General features: G+C 43.0%; 1 protein-coding gene across 1 annotated transcript in view; it reads left to right on the top strand.

Annotated features, from left to right (window-relative positions):
• Positions 1–25,103, top strand: part of UFM1 (ubiquitin fold modifier 1) — a 343,593-nt gene that overhangs the window by 222,409 nt on the left and 96,081 nt on the right. Inside the window, exon 5 of the mRNA XM_044073323.1 lies at positions 4,238–4,270. Within this exon, the coding sequence (XP_043929258.1) occupies positions 4,238–4,270 (33 nt within the window). The remainder of the gene's footprint in view (positions 1–4,237; positions 4,271–25,103) is intronic.

The following is a 25,103-nucleotide window of genomic DNA, read 5'->3' as shown; positions in this document are numbered from 1 at the left end:
TATGGTATTCTACCCAGTTGTTATGACTGCAGATGCATCCATGAAGGACATAGTACAGTTTTGTACCTACCATAAATGTAGATGTCCGAACTGGATAGCATCTGCAGTCAGGATTACCCTCCCTCCTTCCCCTCTGAGGTACTCCTAGGGTATTTACCCTCCTAATAGCTAGCTGGGGGGGGAGTCTCTTATGGTGTATTTGTTTGTATATATGTACATACATGCTTATTTGTTGTGTTTGCCTTCTATCTTTTTGGAAACATTGGCCTTTATCCAAAATTTAGCCTTCCAAGAGGGCAACTGGCATCTGGGGCAAGAAACACTGAGGAAAATGGTGTCGGCTGATGCCTTTATACCCGAAGACCAGCAGAGATGACGTCGGGTGAAGTGCGACATCAGCCGGACCCAGACTTTGGAATCCGGCCGACCGAAGGGCTGCCTGACGACAGGACAACCCAGTTGTTATGACTGCAGATGCTATCCAGTTCGGACATCTACATTTATGGTAGGTACAAAACTGTACTTTCTCCCTGTGTTCGCGTGGGTTTCCTCCGGGTACTCCGGTTTCCTCCCACATTCCAAAGACATGCATCTGGAGCATTTCTCCCCGGGCCTCCGCTGAAAACAGGCTCTGTGGAACCTAGTCGGACTTTCCCGGTCAACAAATGTTAAATAAAATTAAGTAAAATAAGTATGGGATGCTTGAGTGATACATCAGCTCCAAGCTAATTCTTTGACACCCTGGACATAGCTATTGGTTCCATCTGTCTCCTCCTTCTTAGACATGGAGATGGATGAGATGGCTACCTTCCTTGGAGCCATTGGTTTTAACTTAGGGTTTCAGTGCATTTGAGAGGATTATCACATGGCATCATACACAGGAAGGGGATACACCCAGTGTACATGAGACGTTCATCTCTTTTTCAATCCAGTGAACAGCCCAGCCCTAAGGACTTCAAACCCACCCTTCACCAAGGACATAGGGAAACTACTGGCTCCTCAGTAAATGTACCCTCTCCCTTTATATTAACATTTCTTATGCACCTTGGGGGGACATGTAGCTTCCTCAATGGAATCTCTCACACAGGACAGAGACACAGACCTCAGTGAAGGAAATGATTCTCCACCACAGTCCCCCTGAAGACACCATCTTTGGAAAAATTCTGGAAATTGAGATGGGGTAGTGGGGGATGGCCCACCAAGATACTTCCCCTACATGAGGAAGTGTTTTTCAAGGCCTTTAGAGCTGGCCCTTCCACTTCCTGGGTGGTCCCTTCTACTCTCTGTCTTATTGACCTGGTGGAAGAGGGGACATAGGTATCACCCAGTGTGGTAGAACCAGTAACCTGGAAACCAGATAAGGGACTAAGACACCCCAAAGGACCATCGCTTTGGAAGTAATGGACTTTTGGTTGATTGCATTGTGATTGCAACAGCCACCAAGAAAGAGCTATCTGAAGAGAGCTTCATGGTTCATCTTCGTAAATCTAGGACAACAGAAAGATTTAGAAAGAGGACTTATAACCCTAGAACATTTTCCTGAAGGTAATGACATGATTCCAAATGCATCCAGCTGATCAGGCTATGGACTCCCTCTGGACACTCCTAAGCCAGACACAAGAAAGCAAATGGTAGCTTACCTTTCTACCATGTCCATTGTCAACCTGTCCATGAGGCTATTTTGCAATGCAGCCGATGGGTCAGCAAGAGCAGTGGGCACCAGCAAAGCCATCATGCCTTTATATGAGTGTGCAATTTTGAAGACTACTTTAAAGTTTTCTTTCTGAATGTCCCTTATAATGGATCATTACTGTTTGGTCCAAACATGATGGAGACTGTGACAAAGAGCAGACGGAGGCTGGGAGGGGCTGCCTGCTGTCGGATTCTGTTTTGCAGCTTCTCAAAAGTTCTACTCCACGAGCCAGAAGGGTAACAAGGGACACTGGTTTAAAAACCCCAACATTCTTATGTCTCCTCTTTGGACACAGTTCCTCAAAGAAAAGAGAGGTCCTTTTATGGACATCACCCCAGAGGCATAAGAAATCTGTAGAACCAAAGGTTTAGTGTCCATTTCTCAGGGAAAAACTTTCAGTACTACTGAAAAGTTGTCTGATTTGCTCCCATCTGGAGGTAGTTGGGGGGGGGATGATTCTGGCTTCACTCAGAAACTTGGACGACCATCACAGAGGACACCTGGATGAAGAAAATAATATCCAGAGCCTATGTTACACCACTCATCTCCACCTCCAAGCAAAATGCAAACGCTCTTTCAGACATTACACCCCCCCAAAAAATTGCAGCAGCCCATGAAATTTTGCACTTTCTACAAAAAAGAGCCATCCAAGAAGTCCCACCAGACCAGAGAAGATCCAATGTCTGCTCAAGCTTCTTTTTGCTGCCATAGAAGTTTAAGGACCTCAAGCCCATTCTGGCAGTCTCAATCTGAGGTTGGTAGAAACAAAAAGGAATTATGGTAGAGAAAAAAATCTAAAGGAGCTCAAAGCTTAGAAGCAGGTGACTAGATTGGACCAAACAAAGTGGTTCAAAACTTACATTTCATTATGGTGTTTAACATGTTGCATCATTGTACCTTTCACATTTCTACATAAGTTGATTTAGAGATTGATGGCTTCATTAGCCCTCCCTAAGAACATTTACTGAGCACTAAAAAAGAACATAGTAGACTGACAATTGCAGTCAAAAACAAAACTAAATAGAGCAAACAGTACCCATTCATTCATAGCTGAGCCCCCCCCATGTAGTCGCCCCAGGTTATACAACCATATGCACTTAAAATATCCACTGACAGACTAGGGGACTGTCTGCTTCCAGTTACTTCCTGTTTACAGCAGCAGTGATAATACTATATGAATATATACTGATAGGTGAGCATACTTCAGTAATGTGCCTTAATGCAAATGTCTCACATTTATTATTCTGATTTGAGTGTCTTCATGTTTGACCAGTTATTTGTCAGTCTTCTTACTTGGCAGGAGGGATTTTACTTGTGATGCACCTCATCCTGATTTGAGAAGTTGCTGGTTAGCATGAGAGTATGTCATTGAGAAAGAATACCTCAGTGAACACTGCCCCTTTTGCCTGTCTCACATCTTTAAATGCACATTTATGTTGAAAGCTGTGTATGCAGACGGACTTCATGGGCCTCAATTCTCTACCACACACTGGTGGTGGCTTGTGCTTTTTGGATGTTTGCTATCTACTGCCGACTCTTCCATCCAGTTTTATAGTACTTAGGACTGAGGAAGCCTCTTGGGTATTAGTAGTTTTTAGGCGTAAGGGAACTTTCTAAGCATGCTAGATAGTTGAGTGATGTTTGCTGAATCTTATGCTTATACAAAGCAGATAGGCCAGTTATTTTTCCAAAACATGGAAGTAGCCGTGCTCTGTGGCACAGAGGGCTAGAGTCCCAACTGTGACCCATTTTACCATGTTCAGTTTACAGCCCCAACACAGAAGGATCTAGATATGGAAGGGAGAGGAGTGAGTGGACATGGGCTGGTCATCTCGCCAAGGACATGAGGAAGTTTGCACTGCCTAATGTGCCCTTCCAATGCATGCAGTCTCCCTAGGGGAGAATACTGCTTGTGCTTTTACATGGAAGGTCAGTGCTGCTTGGAGGGAGAAACCCTTGCAAAATTGAGGGGGCATCCTCCAAATTGAGCCCATTGCTTGCCCCTCTTAGTGCTTCACCAGGTGCATGTGGGAGTTGGGGCATAGAAAAAAAGGAAACCCCTTCATTCGATCCTGATGAATGTATAATGGCACCTTCTGATTGACCACCACCCCGGTGATAGATGGGAAATGAGTGAACTGTAGGAGAGGGGCTGGTAATCAACAGACAGCAGTAGTAAGGAGAAAAAAATCCTTTGTCATGGAAGAGGGATATATTGAGTCATTAAAGAAGTGGCTTTTCTGACTGTAGTTGTAATGAATGCTTGTGTGTTTCCATGTTGTAAGTCAACTGATTCATGTTGCAAACCAGCTGATTAATGGGTACGCCCCTGAAATGGAAAGCTTGTGTTTTTAAAAATGGTGCTTTTTTTGTTTTATGTGTCCTTTATTTGCACATGATAATCTGTAATTAAAATTGCTTGTAACAAAGACTGCGAATGTTGAGGGCTAGAGGGTGGGGAGCATAAGAATTGTCTTAAAAAGAATGTGACACACAATTTGTGATTAGTCAAGTACTCTAACGTTGCATTGTTTTTGTCCATAGATGGTATAGGAATAAACCCTGCACAAACTGCTGGTAAGTGAAATATTTGAAATGCACTCTATGTTCATGTCAAAAGTAATCAAATGTTTACACCATGTAATTGTGTTTAAAATATGCATTTCTAGAAACCATCCTTCCACAGCCCTGCAAGTTTTGGTGGTGGTCTGCATGAGATGTGGCCTTATTTGTTATGGATAGGTTTTGGCTTGTTCTGGTTGCAAATTTGTTCAATTACTGTATAGGTTAAACAGTGCTGTCTGGCATTATAAACTGAAGATCTGACATAATCGATTTTGTCCACTTCAGACTGAAGGACTGGGTGAAGTAGGTGGTACCAATTTGGCTTCTCTGGAATTTCCAAAATTTGAGCTCTTCCTCATGCTCCCATGGTACCTCTTACTTCCTTTTCTTCTTCAGAAGTCATTTGTCATTTTAACCAGAAATTCCTTGTGCTTCAGTGTGACTTTATTTATTTTATTTATTTTACATTTGTTGACTGGGCTAGTCTAGCTGGATACATGTCCATTTTCAGTAGAGGCCCAGGGAGATAAGCTCCAAACATAATCAAATTACAAAATAGAAATTACAAAATAAAATTACAAAAAATAGAAAATTACAAAATAAAAAATGCAGTACTTGCACTAATAGCTTTCATATGTAGATAAGCTCGAATCATAGCAAAATTACTATATATAATACTTCAAAGTTTCTAAAGTTCTACTACATAAGAGAATTTAATAGTGTATAGGTTACAATTAAATGAAAAGTTTGTCTAAGAAGAGGAAAAGTAGTTTAGAGTCTTTGCATGGGTTTTTAGATTTAAGGAGGTCAGGTACACTTTGAGGTTCTCATGTTGCCATTTGTATGTCAAAGTAGGGGAACATGAGATGAAGGTAGAGAACAAATGATACAAATGAGGGCTGGACTATGGTTAGCTTCTAGGATTGAAGGAAGAGAGGGGACAAAGCCCATAAGGAGGGTATAAGGCAAGAAGAGATAGTAATATCTTTTCTAAATTTTTATGACAAATTCCCATACCTTATTCTTTTTTTTTATTTTTGGAAATATTGTGTTAAGATTGTTTATATAGTATAAATTGGTAGATAATTTACATAGTTTGTTAGTTTATGCTGCTTATCCTGCTCTCTTGTTTAGTTTCACACTGCTAGTCTGTTAAGTTCTTCTCCCAATCTCCATCTGTAAAGGCTGTGTTTTAGCCGAGATGCTAAGGATTGATTTGGTGTACAATAAACAAATTTAGTTTGGGAGGATTTTGGTTCCTGGTCTTTTGTGGTGGATTTTATCTTCTTTTGTTTTCTTTTTGTGTGGTTACAACAATAATGCAGGGCAATTGGTGCTAATTTTAAGTTTGAGCAGTTAGAGACTTCTTTCCTTTGGGACTAATTGTATTTTTTTATGGTCACAAAGTTAGTTTTTGTGTGCAACTATCCTGACATTTCTTGTGTTTAACTTTACCATAGGGAATTTGATTTGTTTTTCTCAGTGATCAAAACTCTATTTAAAATATCAGTAACACCACAAGTTTCTGTCAATACTGTTGCTGTCTGCAGAATGAATACAAGCTGTATGTTGTGTGCAGTGAGGACTGATCATCTGAACACTGACCTGGGATTTTTTGTAAGAATTTTGTCCACCAAACTTTGCAAGAAAGAAAAAAATAAGCTTATTTTAAAGAGAATTCTGTTAAAGGTAAATCAAGAGGAGGACAGAAAATAAGGAAGAAAAAAGGAAGATACGACCAGGTGCGGCAAGACCATAGAACTCTTAACAAGTCTACTTCTCCCACGTTTGCCAGTTAAGCAAGTTCAGACCCTTCAGGAGATGGGGAAATATTTTCTCCAGGGTTCTCCCAAGTCCTGGATGTTCTTCGTGTTTCACTGTTACAGTCATCACTTTTGGGTTATCTGCTTGCAGTAGCCCTCAGTCAGCCTGATTAACAAAGTCTTGGGTCCTGCGTCGGTTGCTGTCCCTTCTTCCATGATGTCCGGTCATCAGGGGTATAAAACATGTAGCCGACACCATTACATCAGTCTGTCTTGCCATACAGTGCTCGAAGCAGAAGCAGTTCGCAAGTGCCGGTCAGTCGACTCCTGAAATTTTTGATGTTCTTCGTCTTCCATTGCTGCAGTCCTTACTATTGGGTATAGTCCGCATCCAGTCGGCCCGAATACCAGAGTATAAGGCTGACGTCGGTCAGGGCGCATTAGTCTGACGTCAGTACGTCAGGGTACTAATGCGCATGACCGGCGTCATATCCTCAGTCTTTTTTGCCGCGTGGTCCGATGCAGAAGCAGTTTTGCGAGTGCAGGTTGGCGTTCTGAAATATTTCCGAAACCGGAGTTTCAGACCGAATCAGAGTTGGCTAAGTATCCCGTTGGGGAACATTTTGGTTTTTTCTTGCCTCAGTATTTAACCGGATGTCAGAAAAAGTGAATAACTGTATTTCTTGTGGGAAACAAATACCTCATAGGGATTACCATACATTGTGTATACCTTGTTTAGGGCCTGAGCACGTCGTTGTTGGTTGCCGCTCTTGTGCTAGGTTTAACAAACGCACTATTAAGAGGAGGTTAGACTGTGCCAGATTAGTGTTTGGGAAGCGTTGCAATTATAAAATGCCGTCGGATGCTCCGACGCCCGCTTCGTCCAAGAAGCGCAAGGACAAAACAGCGAAGCCTAGGGTTGATGAACCGGCAGTCCCGGACGTCGGTTCTTTAGGAGGCTCAGTGGAGCCTGAGGTTTTGCCAGGAGTTTCTATGGAGTCTCAGGCAGAAACTTTACTGTTACAGGATGTACCCTCTCAGGAGGCAGGCCAGGCTGAAGGGGCTTCTCAGGTAACTATTCTTCCCTCTCTTCCCAAAGTAGTTAGAGCCTCTCCTTCTGTTGCCAAAACTTCTTTTAGAGGTAGGCCAAGTTCAGCTTCTGTAGGGGCTTCTCCTAGCATTTCGGGTTCTGTACCTAAGAAACATATGCTTAAAATGGCAGAAGATTTGATTACTATGATTAGAGGTTCTATGGGCCCTCCTGATAAGAGGCCTAGGGTGGAACCAGAGTTTGACAGTTTTGAACAGGGTTCAGGGGCTTCTGAGTCTTCTGCGGGAAGATTTGCAGGAGTATCCTCATTATTCTGATTCTGATGTGGATGATGCCACTCCTTCGGCTTCTCCTCCTGAGGATTTTTCATTTTCAGAGACTCTGCATTCCATGAGGGAGCACTTTAAATGGGAAGGCCAGGATTACTCTGATTCCAGGAAGAGGCTTAGGGAATTCTTGTTTTTACCCCAGCATAGGCCCTTAGCTATACCTCCTGTGTTGAATGTGGTGGAAGATGTTTTTGCAGAGGCTTCCCTGAACCCTGATTCTTTGCCTCCTGCTCCTGTTAAACCTGATAGGTACTATAGGGTGCCCAAGCTCATAAGTATTTGTTTAAGAGTCCTAGGGCGGACCCAGAAACTGTTTCTCAGGGGCCTAAAGGTGTTAAGGCCTCTGTGGTTAAAAATCCTGTTCCCACTGACAAAGAGGCAAGGGCGTTGGATAGGTGGGGTAAGAAAGTGTATACTTCTTCCACTCTAGCCATGAGAGCGTTGAATTGTCAGTTTCACATGCTGAAATATCAAAATTATCTCCTTTCACAATTGAAATCTAAGGTGGATGCTTTGGCGGAAGGTATTGATTGTAAAGAATTGCTGGATTTAGTTTATGTGTCTGAACAAGTGGGCAAGCATTCTTTGCAATGTGGTTTTGATGCTGTGCAGGCCTCCTCGAGGGTGGCTGCCACTAGTTCTGTTCTTCGCAGGCATGCCTGGTTGAGGGATCAAAATTTGGCTGAGCATGTTAAGACAAGGATTTTGGATGCTCCTTTACAGTCTGATGTGTTGTTTGGTTCACCTGTGGAAGCAGTTTTAAAGAAAATGGAGGACAAAGCTAATTCTATGCAAACTGTTAAAGATTTTTTGCAGGTACAGCCACCGAAGTTTAGTAGAAATTGGCCTGCTAAGGGGTGGACATATCCTGCTTATGATTCCCAGTCTAGGGGTAGGTCTAGACGTGGTAGGGGCAGGGCTCAAGGTTCCTTTAGGCCTAGAACAGGGAGTTCACCTGCTCAGACTTCTGGTGAGGGCAGGGGTCAGTCCTTTCGTAAACAGACCCAATGACCTGCCTTTTCAGCTGCCAGTAGATTCTCGTCTGGCAGCTCCTTTGGGAGGACGACTGTCTCTTTTCAAAGAAAATTGGGATTTACTTACTCAAGACAGATGGGTGTTGGACATCATTCACCACGGTTACAGATTTTATTTCCATACAATGCCCCCTTTCAAAGGCATGCCAGACGTTCCTCCTCCACAAAGAAAAGAGGCTCACAAGCAAGTTTCTCAGTTGCTCCAAATGGGGGCCATTCAGCCAGTCCCTGTATCAGAAAGGGGCCTAGGATTTTATTCTCGCCTGTTCCTAGTACCAAAGAAGGGGAACACGTGGAGACCGATTTTGGATTTATCTCTCCTCAACACTTATCTGGACATTCCCAAGTTCAAGATGTTGACGTTACAACAGCTTTTACCCCTGCTGGGCAAAGATCACTGGATGGTAACTTTAGATCTCAAGGAAGCTTACCTTCATGTGCCTATCAGGCTAAGTTACAGGAAGTATCTGCGGTTTCGAGCTGGAGATTCTCATTATCAGTTCTCTGCATTGCCCTTTGGCTTATCTACTGCGCCCAGAGTATTTACGAAGGTTCTGGCTCCAGTGATAGCTTACTTCCGGCTACAAGGAATTCACATCTATCCTTATTTAGACGACTGCCTGATTCTGGCTCAAGAAAAGGAAGACCTTCTACAGCATCTGGAATATGTTATAGCAGTGCTAAGATGCCTAGGGTATTCTGTGAACGAAATAAAGTCCAGTCTAGTACCCTCTCAAAACATGTGCTTTCTGGGTGTGAGACTGAATACAGCAGCCCAGATGGCCTTTTTAACCCCGGACAAACAAAAGAGTCTATCACTTTACTTCCATCAACTATCTCATCAGTCCGTGCTGACTGCAAAGACAGTCCTTCAAGCATTAGGGTTCATGGCATCTTGTATTCTGGTGCTTCCCAATGCCAAACTGCATATGAGGAAGTTACAATGGTATCTCAAAATGTATGGACACAGCACTGCCAGGATTTAGACACTGTCATTCAAATAATACCTTGCCTTCAAAGAGAATTTTTGTGGTGGGCTCAGGAATGTCACCTAAACAAGGGACTCTCTGTGACCCGGCCAGAGGCGAGTCAGATTTTAACGACAGATGCCTCGGACATTGCTTGGGGAGCTCATCTAAATGGAAAGTGGATACAAGACAAGTGGCCTGCCAGACTACAGCATCTACATATCAACATGAAGGAGATGTTAGCAGTCCAGTTTGCATTAATGGCTTTCAAGGAGTTACTTCTTCCAGGGCAGGTGTTGATTCTAACAGACAACACAACTGTCATGTGGTACATCAACAAGCAAGGGGAACACATTCTTATCCTCTATACAGGCAAGCAATGATTTTATGGGAGACTGCGCTAAGCTTGCAACTAACTCTTCAGGCAAGGTTTCTGCCAGGAGCACAGAACTCCTTAGCAGATGTGTTAAGCAGACAAATCATGGATCCCCACGAGTGGAAACTGGATCTTCATGTATTTCAGAAATTGACAGTGTCATGGGGAACTCCAGACATAGATCTGTTCGCTTCTCCACTAAACCACCAGCTGCCAAAGTATTGCACAAAGGGGTTTCATCACACAGCTTGGAAAGTGGATGCTCTGTCTTTCAGTTGGAAAAACCTTCATGTGTATGCCTTTCCACCTCTGCCTCTTCTTCCAAAGGTACTATTAAAGGTCAGACAAGACAGGCCAAGGATGATTTTGATAGCTCCAGATTGGCCTCGGCAACACTGGTACCCACTACTACGGAGTCTGGTAAAGAAGCCTCCATGGCCTTTACCTCTGATTCCTCATCTGTTATCTCAGAAGGACGGTCATCTGCTCAATGTCAAGCTTCACTCTCTTCATCTAACAGCCTGGCATATTCTGTGTTGAAACACAGCAGGTCTCAACTTCCTCAACAAGTTTTAAATGTGATTATGGAAGCTAGAAGACCTAGTACAAGGAGAGTGTACAGAAAAATGGAAGAGATTTTTATTTTGGAGTACAGCAAAGAATTTGGAGATTTCTGAGCCTAATTTGAGTGTGGCTCTTCAATATCTTACTGAGTTATTGGACAAAGGTTTGTCCTTCTCTTCCATTAAGATTCATGCTGCAGCAATTTCAGCTCACTATGATTGTGATCCACCTTTGTTTTCGCATCCTTTGTTCAAGCAGTTTCTTAGAGGGGCAAAGAATATAAGACCCCACGAGAGCTCCTACTCCTGCTTGGGATCTCAATTTTGTGTTGGAAAACTTACTCTACAACCTTTTGAGCCTGCAGCTACTGCTGAATTGAAGTACTTGTCATGGAAGACTGCTTTTCTGTTGGCTATTACTTCTGCAAGAAGGGTGTCTGAGTTGCAGGCCCTTATGGCAGTCGAGCCCTTTTGATTTTCCATAAGGATAGGGTATCATTACGCACTAATCCTTCCTTTATGCCTAAGGTGGTTTCTAGTGTGGCTTTAAACCAAACTATTCATTTGCCTACTTTTTATGCAGACCCCCAAAATAAAGGGGAAAAGATTTTGCATACTTTAGATGTACACAGGCAATTGCGTTATTACTTAAGCAGGACTAAGGATTTTAGGCAGTCTCAGCAGTTGTTTGTTTCTTTTGCTTTGAGTTCAGGGCAAGCCTGTGTCAAAACAAACTATTTCTAGGTGGATTGGCTTTTGCATTGCATTTTGTTATTCCCATCATGGCAAGGAGATTCCAGCTGGGATTAGGCCTCATTCCACTAGGGCCACTGCCACTTCAACAGCATTTCTACGGGGGGTGGCAACTAAGGATATTTTGGAAGCAGCTACTTGGAGTTCAGTGCATACTTTCTCTAAGCATTATCACCTTCCTATCTACTCTAAGTCTAGGGCTGGTTTTGCCACAGCTGTTTTACAAGGCATGTTGTCAGCTCCTGCTTCTTTCTGATTTGCCAGCCTCCCTTACCTCTGCTTTGGGATTCTACCCAATAGTAAGGACTGCAGCAATGGAAGACGAAGAACATAGTACAGTTTTGTACCTACCATAAATGTAGATGTTCGAGGATTCCATTGCTGCAGTCCAATTTACCCTCCCTCCTTCCCCTCTGTGTTTAGGGGTGGTTGTGTAGGTGAGTTTACATGCTTATATTTTTGTATGTATTGTTCATGTTTTGGTGCAGGTATTTTGGGCCTTGTCTTTTTAGGGTCTTCTGACATCTGGGGCAAGAAAAGACTGAGGATATGACGCCGGTCATGCGCATTAGTACCCTGACGTACTGACGTCAGACTAATGCGCCCTGACCGACGTCAGCCTTATACTCTGGTATTCGGGCCGACTGGATGCGGACTATACCCAATAGTAAGGACTGCAGCAATGGAATCCTCGAACATCTACATTTATGGTAGGTACAAAACTGTACTTTTTCGAGTTTCAGAACCGAAGTCTTCAACTAAAGCTAAGTACCCTGCTGGGGAAACTTTTTCTTACTCCTTACCGATGTCAGTAAAAGTTAATAATTGCATTACTTGTGGAAAGCAAATACCTCATAAAGATTTTCATTCGTACTGTATTCCTTGCCTAAGCCCTGACAATGATGTACTGTGCTGTCGGCTTTGTGCTTTATTTAGTCAGTGCACTATCAGTCATCGGTATATTTTTGCGTCTAAATATTTCGGTTCTCGGTTTAATTATCCAAAAATGTCGTTGGTTAGCCATTCGACTACCGGTATTCTGAAAAAACGCAAAGATAAAGACAGAGACAGGCCACCGAGGTCCAAAACTGCCGACGGCACTTCTCCTAAGCCAGTCGCCAGTTCACTGGTACTCAGTAAGGCGCTTTCGCAGCCCCTGGTACCCACTACTTCTGATTCGCAGGCCTCTACTGAGATCCATTCGGAGTCCGGTATGCTGCGAGATGCTTCAACTATGGAACCTGCGGATGTCTGTACCTTGGATGGGTCTGGAGCCGCTGTGCAGGCACTGGCTTCTGAGGGTGTATTTAGGCCTATGGACTTGTATATTAAACCGACGCCTCCTTCTTTTTTTAGGCCTAAATCTCGAACCATGCCTAAAAAAATGACGCCCAGGCCACATGCTCAGGCCTCTATGCCTAAAAAACAAATGATAAGAATGGCTGAAGATCTTTTAACTTTAATCAGGGGAAGCCAGCCTCCCCCTTCTAAGAGACCTAGGAAGCCAGCCTCCCCTTTCCTAAGAGACCTAGGACTGAAGTTGTTTATGAATCTTCTGACCTGGATTCTGATTTTTCTGATTCTTCTGATGATCTGGATTTGCCCTTATCTGCTTATGAGGATTCTGATGTAGAGGACTCTATTCCCTCTGCTTCCCCTCCAGAGGATTTTTCTTTTGGTGAAACCTTACATACTCTAAGGGAGCATTTCCACTGGGAAAGCCAGGATTTTTCTGATTCAAGAAAGAGGCTTAGGGATTTCTTACTCCTGCTTCAGCATAGGCCTTTAGCTATTCCTCCTGTACTAGACATTGTTGATGATGCTTTTTCGGAATCTAGTTTGGCCCCTGATTCTTTGCCTCCTGCTCCCAGAAAACCTGACAGATATTACAGGGTTCATGATTCACACAAGTTCCTTTTTAAAAATCCTATTGCAGATCCAAAGACTATTCCACAGGGACCCAAGGACATTAAGGCTTCTACTGCTAAAAATCCTACCCCTTCTGATAGAGACTCTAGGGCACTGGTTAGATGGGGTAAGAAGGTTTACACTTCTGCAACCGTGGCCATTAGGGCTTTAAACTTGCAGTTCATATGTTAAAGTATCAACAACGTATTATTGGATTGCTTAAACAGAAAATTATGTTGATTCCTGACTGTGCGGAAAATAAAGAATTACAGGATTTAATGCATTCTGCTGAACAGGTTGGAAAACATACTTTGCAATGTGGATTTGATTCTTTAGAGGCCTCTTGCAGGGCTGCTGTTACTGGTTCTGTGCTCTGAAGGCATGCTTGGCTTAAGGAGCAATCTTTACCTGATCATGTTAAAGCTAAATTGCTGGATGCTCCCTTAAATCAGGACCACCTGTTTGGCAACAAGGCTGAGGAAGTTCTTAAAAAAATGGAAGGTAAAGCTAAATCTATGCAAACTGTTAAAGATTTCTTACAAGTTTAGCCTCCTAGATTTAGTAGGCACTGGCCCTCTAAGAATTGGTCCTTTCCAGCCTCTTCAAGGTCTTCTCAAGCCAAACCCAGACATAGCAGAAACCCCAGGTTTCAGTCCCAGGGGACACACAAGACTAAGCAATGGGGGGTTTCTGCACCCAAATCAGGGAGTAGTAAGACCCCCCCCATGGAAATCAGTCTCAATGACTTGCTTTTATATCTTCCAAGCACTTCCCAACTGAATGCTCCTTTAGGCGGAAAAATTGGTCTGCAGGCCAAAAACTGGTAACTCATTACCCAGGACAAATGGGTTTTAAATATAGTGTCCCAAGGATACAGATTTCACTTCCACACCTTACCAACACCAAGCATGTGGCCAGATCTACCCCCAAATCAGTAGGCAGAGGCCCAAAATCAAGTACTCTCTCTCTTAAGCATGGGGGCTATTCAGTTGGTACCAGAAGAGGAAAAGGGACAAGGGTTCTATTCGAGACTTTTCTTGGTACCCAGAAAAGGCAATACATGGCGTCCTGTCCTGGGCCTTTCTACTCTAAATACCTTTCTGGTGATTCCAAAATTCAAGATGCTGACTCTTCACCAGCTGCTTCCTATGGTAGGCAAAGATGCATGGTTGGCAACATTAAATTTAAAAGAAGCATATCTGCACATCCCTATCAGGGAGTCTTGCAGAAGATACCTATGCTTCAAAGCAGGCTACATGCACTATCAGTTCTTTGCACTGCCCTTTGGCTTATCTACTGCGGCCAGGGTATTCACAAAGTGCCTAGCTCCAGTCATTGCATTGTGCAGGCAAAGAAATATTCAAATATACCCATATGTGGAGGATTGTCTAATTCAGGCAGAAAGCCAGGACATAATTTTGAATCATCTGGCCTTTGTTCAAAGGGTACTGACTTGTTTGGGGTACACCATAAATGAAAAGAAATCACACCTGGTACCCTGTCAACAAATTATATTCCTGGAAGCAACTTGAATACAACTTCCCAGATGGCTTTCCTCACGCCAGAGAAATAGATTCATTTGACAACCTACTTCAAACAAGTGGCCACAAAAACCCAGTTATCTGCAAGGTAAATATTGCAAGCCTTGGGGATCATGGCCTCCTGCATTCTTCTAATTCCATATGCAAGGCTGCATATGAGGAAACTGCAATGGTATCTCAAAAGCCTATGGTGTCAACATTCACAGGATCTAGAAGCAATGATTCCTATCATACCTTGTCTACGCCTAGAGTTCCTTTGGTGGGCAGAGGCCTGCCACCAAAACAGGGGACTACCATTCACACTACCCCCTGCCTCACAAACCTTAACAACAGATGCATCAGACCATGCATGGGGGGCCCACCTGGCAGGGAAGTGCATTCTTGGCAAATGGAACCCAAGTCAAATGCACCTGCATATCAATCAAAAAAGAAATGTTAGCTGTACAGAATGCTCTGACAGCCTTCAAGGACCACATTCTTCCAGGACAATTAATGATAAAGACGGACAACACCACTGTGATGTGGTACATAAACAAGCAGGGGAGTACACATTCTTAACCCCTCTGCAGACTAGCCATGGCATTGTGGAACACAGCCCTGAGCTATCATGTACATTTACAAGCTCAATTCCTGCCAGGAAAACTAAATACACTGGCAGACGAACTAAGCAGAAACCTCATGGACCCACACAAGTGGAAACTAGAACCAAGGATTTTCAACATGTTGACGAGCAGATGGGGGAGCCCAGGTATAGACCTGTTTACCTCCCCCCAAAACTATCAGTTGGACAAATTCTGCACAAAGACTCCCCACAAACAAGCTTGGAAAGTGGATGCTCTGTCCTTCAGCTGGAAAAAACAGTTTATGCCTTTCCTCCTCTGCCTCTGCACTCCAAACTACTAAAGATCAAACAAGACAAACCAAGGATGATTTTGATTGCACCAGACTGGCCACGCCAACACTGGTAGCCCTTCTTGCGCAGTGTGTCACTGTGGGCCCCATGGCACCTGCCTCAGACTCCTACTCTGTTGTCTCAGCAGGAGAACCAAATTTTGCACCGTCAACTTCAAACACTGAATCTAGCAGCCTGGCTAATTACATAATTTCTCCTTTACCATCCCTCTGTATACCAGTGATGGATATCATTTTAGAAGCATGGAGGCCTAGTACCAGAAAAATGGAAAAGATTCTGTGCCTGGAACCAAGCTCAAGGGATGAGCACAACAGTTTCCAATTTACCTCAGATTTTACAATACTTAACTGAGATGCTTCATAAGGGCCTGGCTTTCTCCTCCATCAAAATTCACGCTTCAGCCATTCAGCTCATTATAACACAGAACCCCACCCCTCTTCTCTCATCCACTACTTAAGCAGTTCCTCAGGGAGGCCAAAAATCTATGACCACCCAGGAAAGCTCCAACTCCAGCCTGGTATCTCAACTTTGTATTGGAAAAGCTCACCCTTCCTCCTTTCAAGCCATCTGCCACTGCGGACTTAAAATTCCTTTCTTGGAAACAGCTTTCCTTTTAGCAATCACTTCAGCAAGAAGGGTATCTGAATTACAGGCCCTCATGGCAGTGAAGCCTTTCATCATCTTTCAAGCAGACAGGGTGTCCCTCAGGACCAATCCCTCCCTCATGCCCAAGGTGGTATCCAGTGTGGCCCTTAATCAGTCCATACATTTGCCAACCTTCTTTCCTAATCCACAGAACAAAGGAGAATGGATTCTGCACTCCTTAGACATGCACAGACAACTTGGATTCTACTTGGACAGAACTAAACCTCAAAGGAAATCTGATCAACTGCTGGTGGCATTTGCTGCAGGGGCAGAGGGGAAGGCTATTTCAAAGCAAACCTTTTCCAATTGGATAGGCCATTGCATTAATTTCTGCTACAAACGCCATGGAAAACCTATCCCACAGGGGATCAGACCCCACTCTACCGGGGCTACATCTACCTCTACAGCCTTTCTCAGAGGTGTCCCTACCAGGGACATCCTAGAAGCTGCTACCTGGAGTTCTGTACATACTTTCGCCAAGCATTACCATCCAACACTTTTCTCTAAATCCAGAGCTGGCTTTGCATCTGCAGTCTTGCAGAGCCTTTAGCTGGTCCTAATTCTATTTAAATTCCTCCTCCCATCCTTAACTTTGGGAATCTACCCAAAAGTGATGACTGCAACAGTGAAACATGACAAACATAGTACAGTTGTGCACACTTACCATAAATGTAGATGTTTGAGTGTATTCACTGTTGCAGTCCTAGTTAAAGCTTTTTGGTGTACTTGCTTTGCTTTTTTGTTGGAGGTATAACCTTGTATATTTATAGATTTCAACCCCAATCCCTGCTGATACTACTGATAAAACCCATGAAGATGTTTCTGACAGTTTTAACCGCGTCTTTACTGAGACAATTCAAGCCCTAGCTAGCCAACTACCTCCTAGCTCCCCTGGTCCTGAAAGTAGCACCCCTAGAAACCTACTCGCATTCAGCTTCCAACCAGTCACCACTTCACTTATCCTTACCTTGATCAAAAAATTAAAACCCACTACACTTTCTGCTGATCAACTCCTTGCCGAGTACCTACAAAAATCAGCTGATGCTATTGCTTACCCCGTCTCAATACTAATCAATCGAACCATAGTAGAAGCTAAAATTCCCACCATCTGGAAAATATCCTATGTAATCCCACTTCACAAAGGAGGCAGCTCTACTGAATTCTCCAATTATAGGCCAATAGCTATACTCTCTTCACTTGCAAAGATTATGGAAAAATGCATTCCTAGACAACTCATGCACCACCTAATCCAGAATCACCTTATGGCAGACACTCAGCATGGCTTCCGTCCTCATCACAGCACTACTTCATCCCCCCTAGCCTTTACCAACACCATAAACCATAATCGCAACAATAATTATATATCCTCAGCCCTCTTATTGGATCTTCCCAAGGCATTCGATATGGTTGATCACCAACTTTTAATCCACACCCTGCAAACATTCTGTCTAGATACTAGAGCCCTTCAGTGGTTTCAGTCCTACCTGAATGGTTGACAGCAGGATGTCCTCTGGCAGAACAAACTGTCTAACCTTCTACCTAACACCCTTGGAATACCACAAGGCTCTATACTAGGGCCCTTCCTGTTCTCCATCTTCATTAACGACCTTTATACTGTCATCCCAAAAGTCAGCTATATCCAATATGCTGATGACTCTACTCTGATTTGCACAGCCACATCTCGAATCGAGTTATGGTCAGCTACCCAGACCACCTTTTAATACAATAGAAAACTGACTTTCTGAACGTCGTCTGATCCTAAATCCCAAAAAACTAATTTTCACCAGCACGTAGGTCTACCGCTTTCACCTTTACCATAAATTCAAATGATGGCACAATAATCTCCCCTGACCCCTCTACAAAACTATTAGGTGTCATCATAGATAATAATCTATACTTTGACCTACATGTTAACCAAACTATCAAAACCATCAATAAAAAACTAGGGTCACTTTACAGAATAAAAGCCTTCCTAACCCCTCCAGCTAAAATTGCCATAGCTCGCTCTCACCTTCTTTCAACCCTTCTGTATGCATCCCCTCTACTCTCGAATTTAAACAAGACTGCCCTTAAACTCTCAGTTTGCTACAACCACATTGCCAGGTTTGCCACTGGGCTGCCTTTTAGGACACATCATTGCATCAATCTAAATCAGCTTGGGTGGCTTGAACTAACCAGCCTAATCCAGTATAACCAACTGATTATGGCCTATAAAAGCCTCTATAATCCGGACAATACTCCTGCACTTAAAAATATTATCACCCCCTACAATAATCCTAGACCGCTTCATCCTCTAACAAACTACTAATTCAGATTAGCAAAATTAATAACACAGCCGGTGACTCTCTCTTTGCAAACTCTGTAAGTAGATCCTGGAACTCTCTTCCAGCTGATATTACCTTACTTTCCACCTTAGGTCAATTTAAAACTAGACTCAAACAACATCTGTCACTTAACTGGCTATGTCAATGTATCAAGCCTGGCTAACTCTCTCCAGAATGTGTAAAAATCTGTTAACCAGTTTACTGTGTAATTTAATTTAATCCTGACTTACGCTCGGGATTAACTCTAACCTGTGAAACTTGTTTAACTTGCTTACTTATGTAATCTCTGTAAATAGTCTGTTTGTAATATGTAATGCTGGTATTATGTAATGCTGTATCTGCTTACCCTTGGAGCTTTTCTCCCTGGGCCTCCGCTGAAAATGGACATGCATCCAATCGGACTATCCTGGTCAACAAATGTAAAATAAATAAAAATAAAATAAAATGTAATTGCTTCCCATTAAGGGGACACCTGACATCTGGGGCAAGAAAAATTAATGCAATGGCGTCGGCTGTATGTTTTATACCCCTGATGACCTGATGTCATGGAAGAAGGGACAGCAACTGACGCAGGACCCAAAACTTTGTTAATCAGGCCGACTGAGGGCTACTGCAAGCAGATAACCCAAAAGTGATGACTGCAACAGTGAATACACTCGAACATCTACATTTATGGTAAGTGTACACAACTGCACTTTTCTGTTACTGCTGAGCTTGCTCTGAGGAGATGACTTGGCAACTTCTAATCAGGAAAGGGCACTGTTTTTGTACCTAGACTCTGTCCTCTCATCTGTGTCAGTGATGTTGGATATTTCTTGGACATTCGTGAGAATGAAACTTCGAAGCATTCAGATACATTGCCAGTTTATTGCATACAAGACATTTTCCGTGCTAAATGTTCAATTACGTAGCTGTTAGAGGAGACTAGATGGCACAATCTCAAACTAAGCGCAAGAATCCAGTGCATTATACAGCAGTATAAAATCAGCTTCTACCCAACTCGGCACGTAAAAATCTACTGCCAATCATTAGCGGACCGGAGTTCTGCTGTGGCGACCCCTAACCGGGAAAAGCCGAAAGACACAACATAAACTCAGCTTCTACCCTATAATGTATTTAAAAATATTTACGTTATAAGATAAATTAAAGATGCCTACTCATGCTAGCCCATCGCAACAAATAATTTATATGTTTATTTCTTTGTAACAGCCAAGATTAAATCATGAGTTATAGCACCATCCAAGAAGTAAGCAAAATGTTAACTTGGTAACTTTGTTCTTTCTGTTTGTACTGGCGCATTTGTTAGCCCATATTTTGCATACATTGTAAAAATCATTCTATCAGCCAAACTTATAATTGCAGTTAGGAAAGAAAACCTACAAAATCCATTTCAAAGGGGATGGTGAATGTTGCATTTCACATAAAAGTATTATTAATTATTATTATTATGTTAGCTAGGTTGATGGGGATCCTATCAGTTCACATCATACCTCTCAACTGTACAGAGTTTCGCAGACTGTCCAGATTTTTGCCTCATATTTTTGGTCTATTTTTAATAAAATTGTGTTTTTTTGGCAAATTAGTGGCAAATAATTAAAGCTTGAAGTTAGAAAATAGTGACAGACATTTGAGTTTCAGACTTCTTACCCTTCAGAAAATTCATGCTAATGCACCGCCTGTTATTCTGTCAACTTTCAAAGTTTGTAAGAGCAATATTTAAAAATTGTCCCTATTTTTGGGCCTTTGTCCCACTTTCTTTTATTTATGGCTTTGTCCAGATGTCTTGCTCTAAGAGGTTGAGAGGTATTGTTGACATGAATTGGAACTGGAAGGTGAGGGCTATGGTCAAGGCCCAAATTGAGCTTGATGTCCTGAATTTCCCCCTCTTTATCTTGGCAAGCAACTACAGAAGGACCATGTCATGTTCTCCCTCCATAGACTTGTTTTTTTGCATCAGGAGTGTCAGAGTCAAATGTGGTCCCTGTTCCATCCACTTCATTGCCAATAGTGATTCTTCCATTGGTGTCAACGTCTTTGGTACTAGTACTCCCAACACCAACTCCTTCAGTCTCGAAGATATCTAAACAGGAAGTCATTGACATTGATGACTCAGCTGTGAGATCAGAGCCAATCCTAGTAGTGCCGTTTGCAGTATTGGCATCATTGACATTCTAGCAGAAGACATTCTCTGCATTGGTTGAGACTTCTGTGGTGAGCATTGTTGGCACCATGGCCAGAGAGTTGACCTTATTGGGGATGTGACATTGGTGGCCTCCGCCATGGTTCCAATGCAGTGATCTAGGCAAATAGATTCTAGAGAGATACCTGCTACTTTGTGGTTCCATCCTGTAACACCTCTCCATTTTGGGGCCTTTGATATCTCATTTTTATTCCAACAGGAGCCAGCACGAAAGGTCTTCTTAGATCCCACCCATCTGGGAAATAATCCTCCTCTTATCATTCAGATGAGTCCGCTTCAAGTGTTCCTAGAAAGAGGAGGTGCAAGAGGAGGCTTCATGACTCTCCACTAGAGTATCCCACTCCAGACATGGATCTCAGCAAAGGGGAGGATTCTCCACAGTTCACTCTGAAAGATCTTAGAATAAGAATGATTAGACAGAAGGCATACTGGCTTGTTGGGTCCCCCTTCCCCTGAGGAAGAGATCATATAAGAGACTACAGACCTCACATGGCTTAACCTAGTCTTAGGATACTGCACAATATCCTCAGGCTTTCCAAGAATGAATCTTGAAACAAAGCTGTCCTTACAGACACCTTCATGGTAGTGGCTGCCAACAACAGGGAACTCTCTGAGAAGAGCCCATTGTTCGTCAGGTTAGGGATTCTGGAGTGATGGATCACATGGGGAAGTCCATCTTTACACTGAGTGCTTTTGCCATTGATGCATTAAACTGTCAGGTGCACATAATCCATTTTTCACTGCGACCTGGTGGAGAAAACTCTTAATACTGAAAAAGTTGCCTCATAGTGATCTGTGTCACAAACTAAAATCACATGTGGCAACAATGCAGAGTATCACCTCCTTGTCCATGATGCTTTATACACAATGCAGCAGATGAAGCAGAGAGAGCAGCTAGGACAGGCATCACACTGAGTAGGCAGGCCTGACTGAAATTGTAGTTTCAGAGATACCTTTAAGGCATCCTTTGACATTGCCCCTTTTGATGGTGTGATGATATGGGCTAGTGCCAGCATAGCCAGCTGGAGTTCTGTTGAAAATGATATGTTCTTTGAATGTCAAACTGATTTATACAATATGCTTGTGTTACAAATGTATTAGAACTGTATGGCATTTGAAAATCAAAATGCATTTGTAAAGTTGCTAGTGTTAACAACAGTGGGTCCTGCTGGACAGAGAAGGAATATACATTTGAGACACTATGTATATATATTAGCAAAGGACACTGGAAGAGAAGGGGTTAAACAGCTGGATAACTTCTTAGTTTAAGAAAAATACTGTTAATTGGAACACCTGTTGTGCCATGGAAGTGCTTATCTCTTCGCTGTGAATACGACAGAAGACAGCATGTCTGGAAGAAGCTTTTGTTCATTAGCTTCGTAAAAAGAGGGAAAGCCCCAGGCACTGCCATAAACATTAGCAAAACTTTAGATTTGCATCCTAGCACATCTATGCTAACATCCTGTCTCAAGCTTCAAAGGGGAATAGTGTGAGCACCTAGAGTCAGGTAACCAGATGAGGTAATTCTGCCAGCCATCTTGGAAATTTTAGATATTACAAAGAGAAATCTCTCAGTATTCTGTCTTGGGCCTGACAACAAAAATGAAGATTCACCACATTATCTGCCTTGCTCTGTTAAATAAGTAGGGAATAGTAATATCCTAGATTCAGTCAGGAAAATATAGTGAAGCTTAGTTTAGATACTGATTTTTTTTATTTGTCTGAGTCTGTCCATCAATGTTATTTTCAATATTTCCTGTGATTTGAACTCTGAGGTTTACTGTAAATATATATTCAGTATGTTCATGTTCTTTTATTATATGGCAGTGATAACTTCCTTATACTCTGGGTAGAAGGGGACGCAGCAGGTAAATCTGTGCCAGCCTTTCCCAGGTGTGTGTGTGTGTGTGTGTGTGTGTGTGTGTGTGTGTGTGTGTGTGTGTGTGTGTGTGTCACCTACTTGGAGCAAGGACATGAAGCACTGGTTTCACAGAGAGGTTGCTGGAGGACTTGGCTTGGACACTCACCTGAGATCTTAACATTGTAGCTGTACTAGCGGGAAGCCTTATTGGGGCCCTGGAGGGAGACCAATATAAAGAAATCCAGACCCTGAGCTGACTGCATTCCCTGTGTGCGCTTGAGGAAAATGAAAAAAGACCAGTTCTGGCTCTTTTTTTCCTAAACCTGATTGTGATAGTGCCTAAATTCAAAATGATGTCACTTCACAACCTGTTGCCTCTTCTTCTTCTTTCCGGTTTCCTGGTAACACTAAATTTAAAAGATGCTGTCATCACATCCCTATTCATCCAGACATCAGATGTTTCTTAAGGTTTTGTGTGTCTGTATCACATTATCATTTCCTCTGTCTTACCCTTTTGACTATCCACTATACCAAGAATGTTAACAAAGTGTCTAATTCTAGTTGTAGCTTATTGCAGGCTACAGGTTATCTACATTTTTCAATACTGTGATGACTTGCTTATATTTGCATTGTCTTTTTTTCAAATTGTCAGGAATCTCTGTCTTGAGTGACGGATCTCTTATAAAAGCTGGGATTTCAAGAGAACATTCAAAACAGTATATTCCTGGGGATGTCCACTAGTCACCTCAGTGCAAAGAGATTTTCTTCCACAGGAAAAAATACACGAGGAAATACCTTTGGATTTGGGGTCTCTTGGCTTCTGAGATTCTCATGACATCCCTGGCAAGACTCCACATGAGAAAGATACAGTGATATATGAAGTCTCTTTGCACCAACAACCTTTGTCTTTTCAAATCCCAGTGCTGGGGTTTGTCAAATGAGAACTCCATTTGTTGAGACAACAAATATCCTTAAATCCAGATCTCACAATGTTCTTCGTGTTTCACTGTTGCAGTCATCACATTTGGGTTATCCCTGCCAGGGTAGCCCTCGGCTGGCCCGAATACAAGAGGCTTAGTATTTCTGTGTTGGTTGCTGTCACTTCAGGACTGACGTCAGGTCATCAGTAGTGTAAAGTAAGGCAGCCGACGCCATTACATTAGTCTTTCTTGCCATGGAGCCTGAAGCAGAAGCAGTTCGCATGAGTGCCAGTCGGCTGCTACCTGAGTTTTGTCTACCGATTTGAAGCTGAAGTCTTCTAAAGCTAAGTACCCCATTGGAAATCCTTTTTTCTTGCACTAACTGATGTCAGAAAGAACAATTGTCTCACCTGTGGAAAGCAAATACCACACCAAGATTTTCCTTCTTACTGCGTCACTTGTTTAGGCCCAGACCGAAATGTCCCCCGCTGTCGCTTCTATGCTTTGTTCAATGCCAGAACTATCCATCATCAGGCCCTTATTGTAGCTAGATATTTTCGCATACAGTCCTTGAACTCCGATATGGCTTCGGTAAGCCATCCGACAGCAGATCTTCTGAAAAAACATAAAGATAAAGACAGAGACAGAGTGCACAGGTCCAAACCTATGGATGACACTTCCGTTAAGCTAGTCGTCAGTTCTTCGGTCCTCAGTGAGGCGCTTTTGCAGCCCTTGATGCCCGCTTCTGTGGATTTGCAGGCAGCTACCGAGACCCTTTCGGAGTCCGGTATGCCGCAAAACTCTTCTTCGACTAAGGATCCTGCGGTCGTCTCTACCTTGGATGGGTCCAGAGCCACTGAGCAGGCACCGGCTTCCGAGGAAGTCCTTCGCACTACAGATTCTTGACACAAACCAATATCTTCTTTCGTGACTGTCGTTCTTTCGAAAACTACCGAGTTTCTTAGGCCCAGGGTATGAACCACACCCAAGAAACCGACGACCCAATCTCAGGCAGTTGCTTCCTTGCTTCAGTCTCAAATGCTTGAAATGGCAGAAGACCTTATCATGTTGATCAGGGGAAGCCAAGCTACCCCCTCCAAAAGGAAAAGAGATCTATCCCCTGTAGTTTTTTTCTGAACAAGAGTCAGATGACCTTGATGCATCTGAATATGAAGACATGCAACCCCTCTGTACTTATGAGGATTCTGATGCAGAGGATTCCATCCCTTCACCTCTCCCCCAGAGGATTTTTCCTTTGGGGAAAACCCTCATACCTTAAGGGAACATTTCCAATGGGAGAGTCAGGACTACCCTCGGTCTCAAGAGACACAGGGAATTCTTAGATCTTCCACATCACAGACCCTTGGCCATTCCCTCAGTCCTGGATGTTGTGGATGATGTTTTTCTGGAATCCAGTTTGACTCCTGACACCTACCTCCTGCACCCAGAAAACCTGACCGGTATTATAGAGTCCCTGACTCACACAAATTTCTTTTCAAAAATCCTACTGCTGACCATGAGGTAATTTTTCAAGGGCGTAAAGGAATGAAAGCAACCTCTGCTAAGAATCCCACCCCCTCAGATAGGGATTCTCGAGCACTAGACTGATGGGGTAAAAAAGTATACACCTCAGCTACTCTTGCTATCAGGGCACAAAATTGTCACTTCCATATGCTAAAATTTCAGCAACATACCA

This window comes from Protopterus annectens, chromosome 5.part1 (assembly GCF_019279795.1).
Source record: "Protopterus annectens isolate FY-2018-M chromosome 5.part1, PAN1.0, whole genome shotgun sequence".
In the NCBI taxonomy this organism is placed as follows: Eukaryota; Metazoa; Chordata; order Ceratodontiformes; family Protopteridae; genus Protopterus; species Protopterus annectens.
This window is presented reverse-complemented; position numbering and strand designations above follow the sequence as displayed.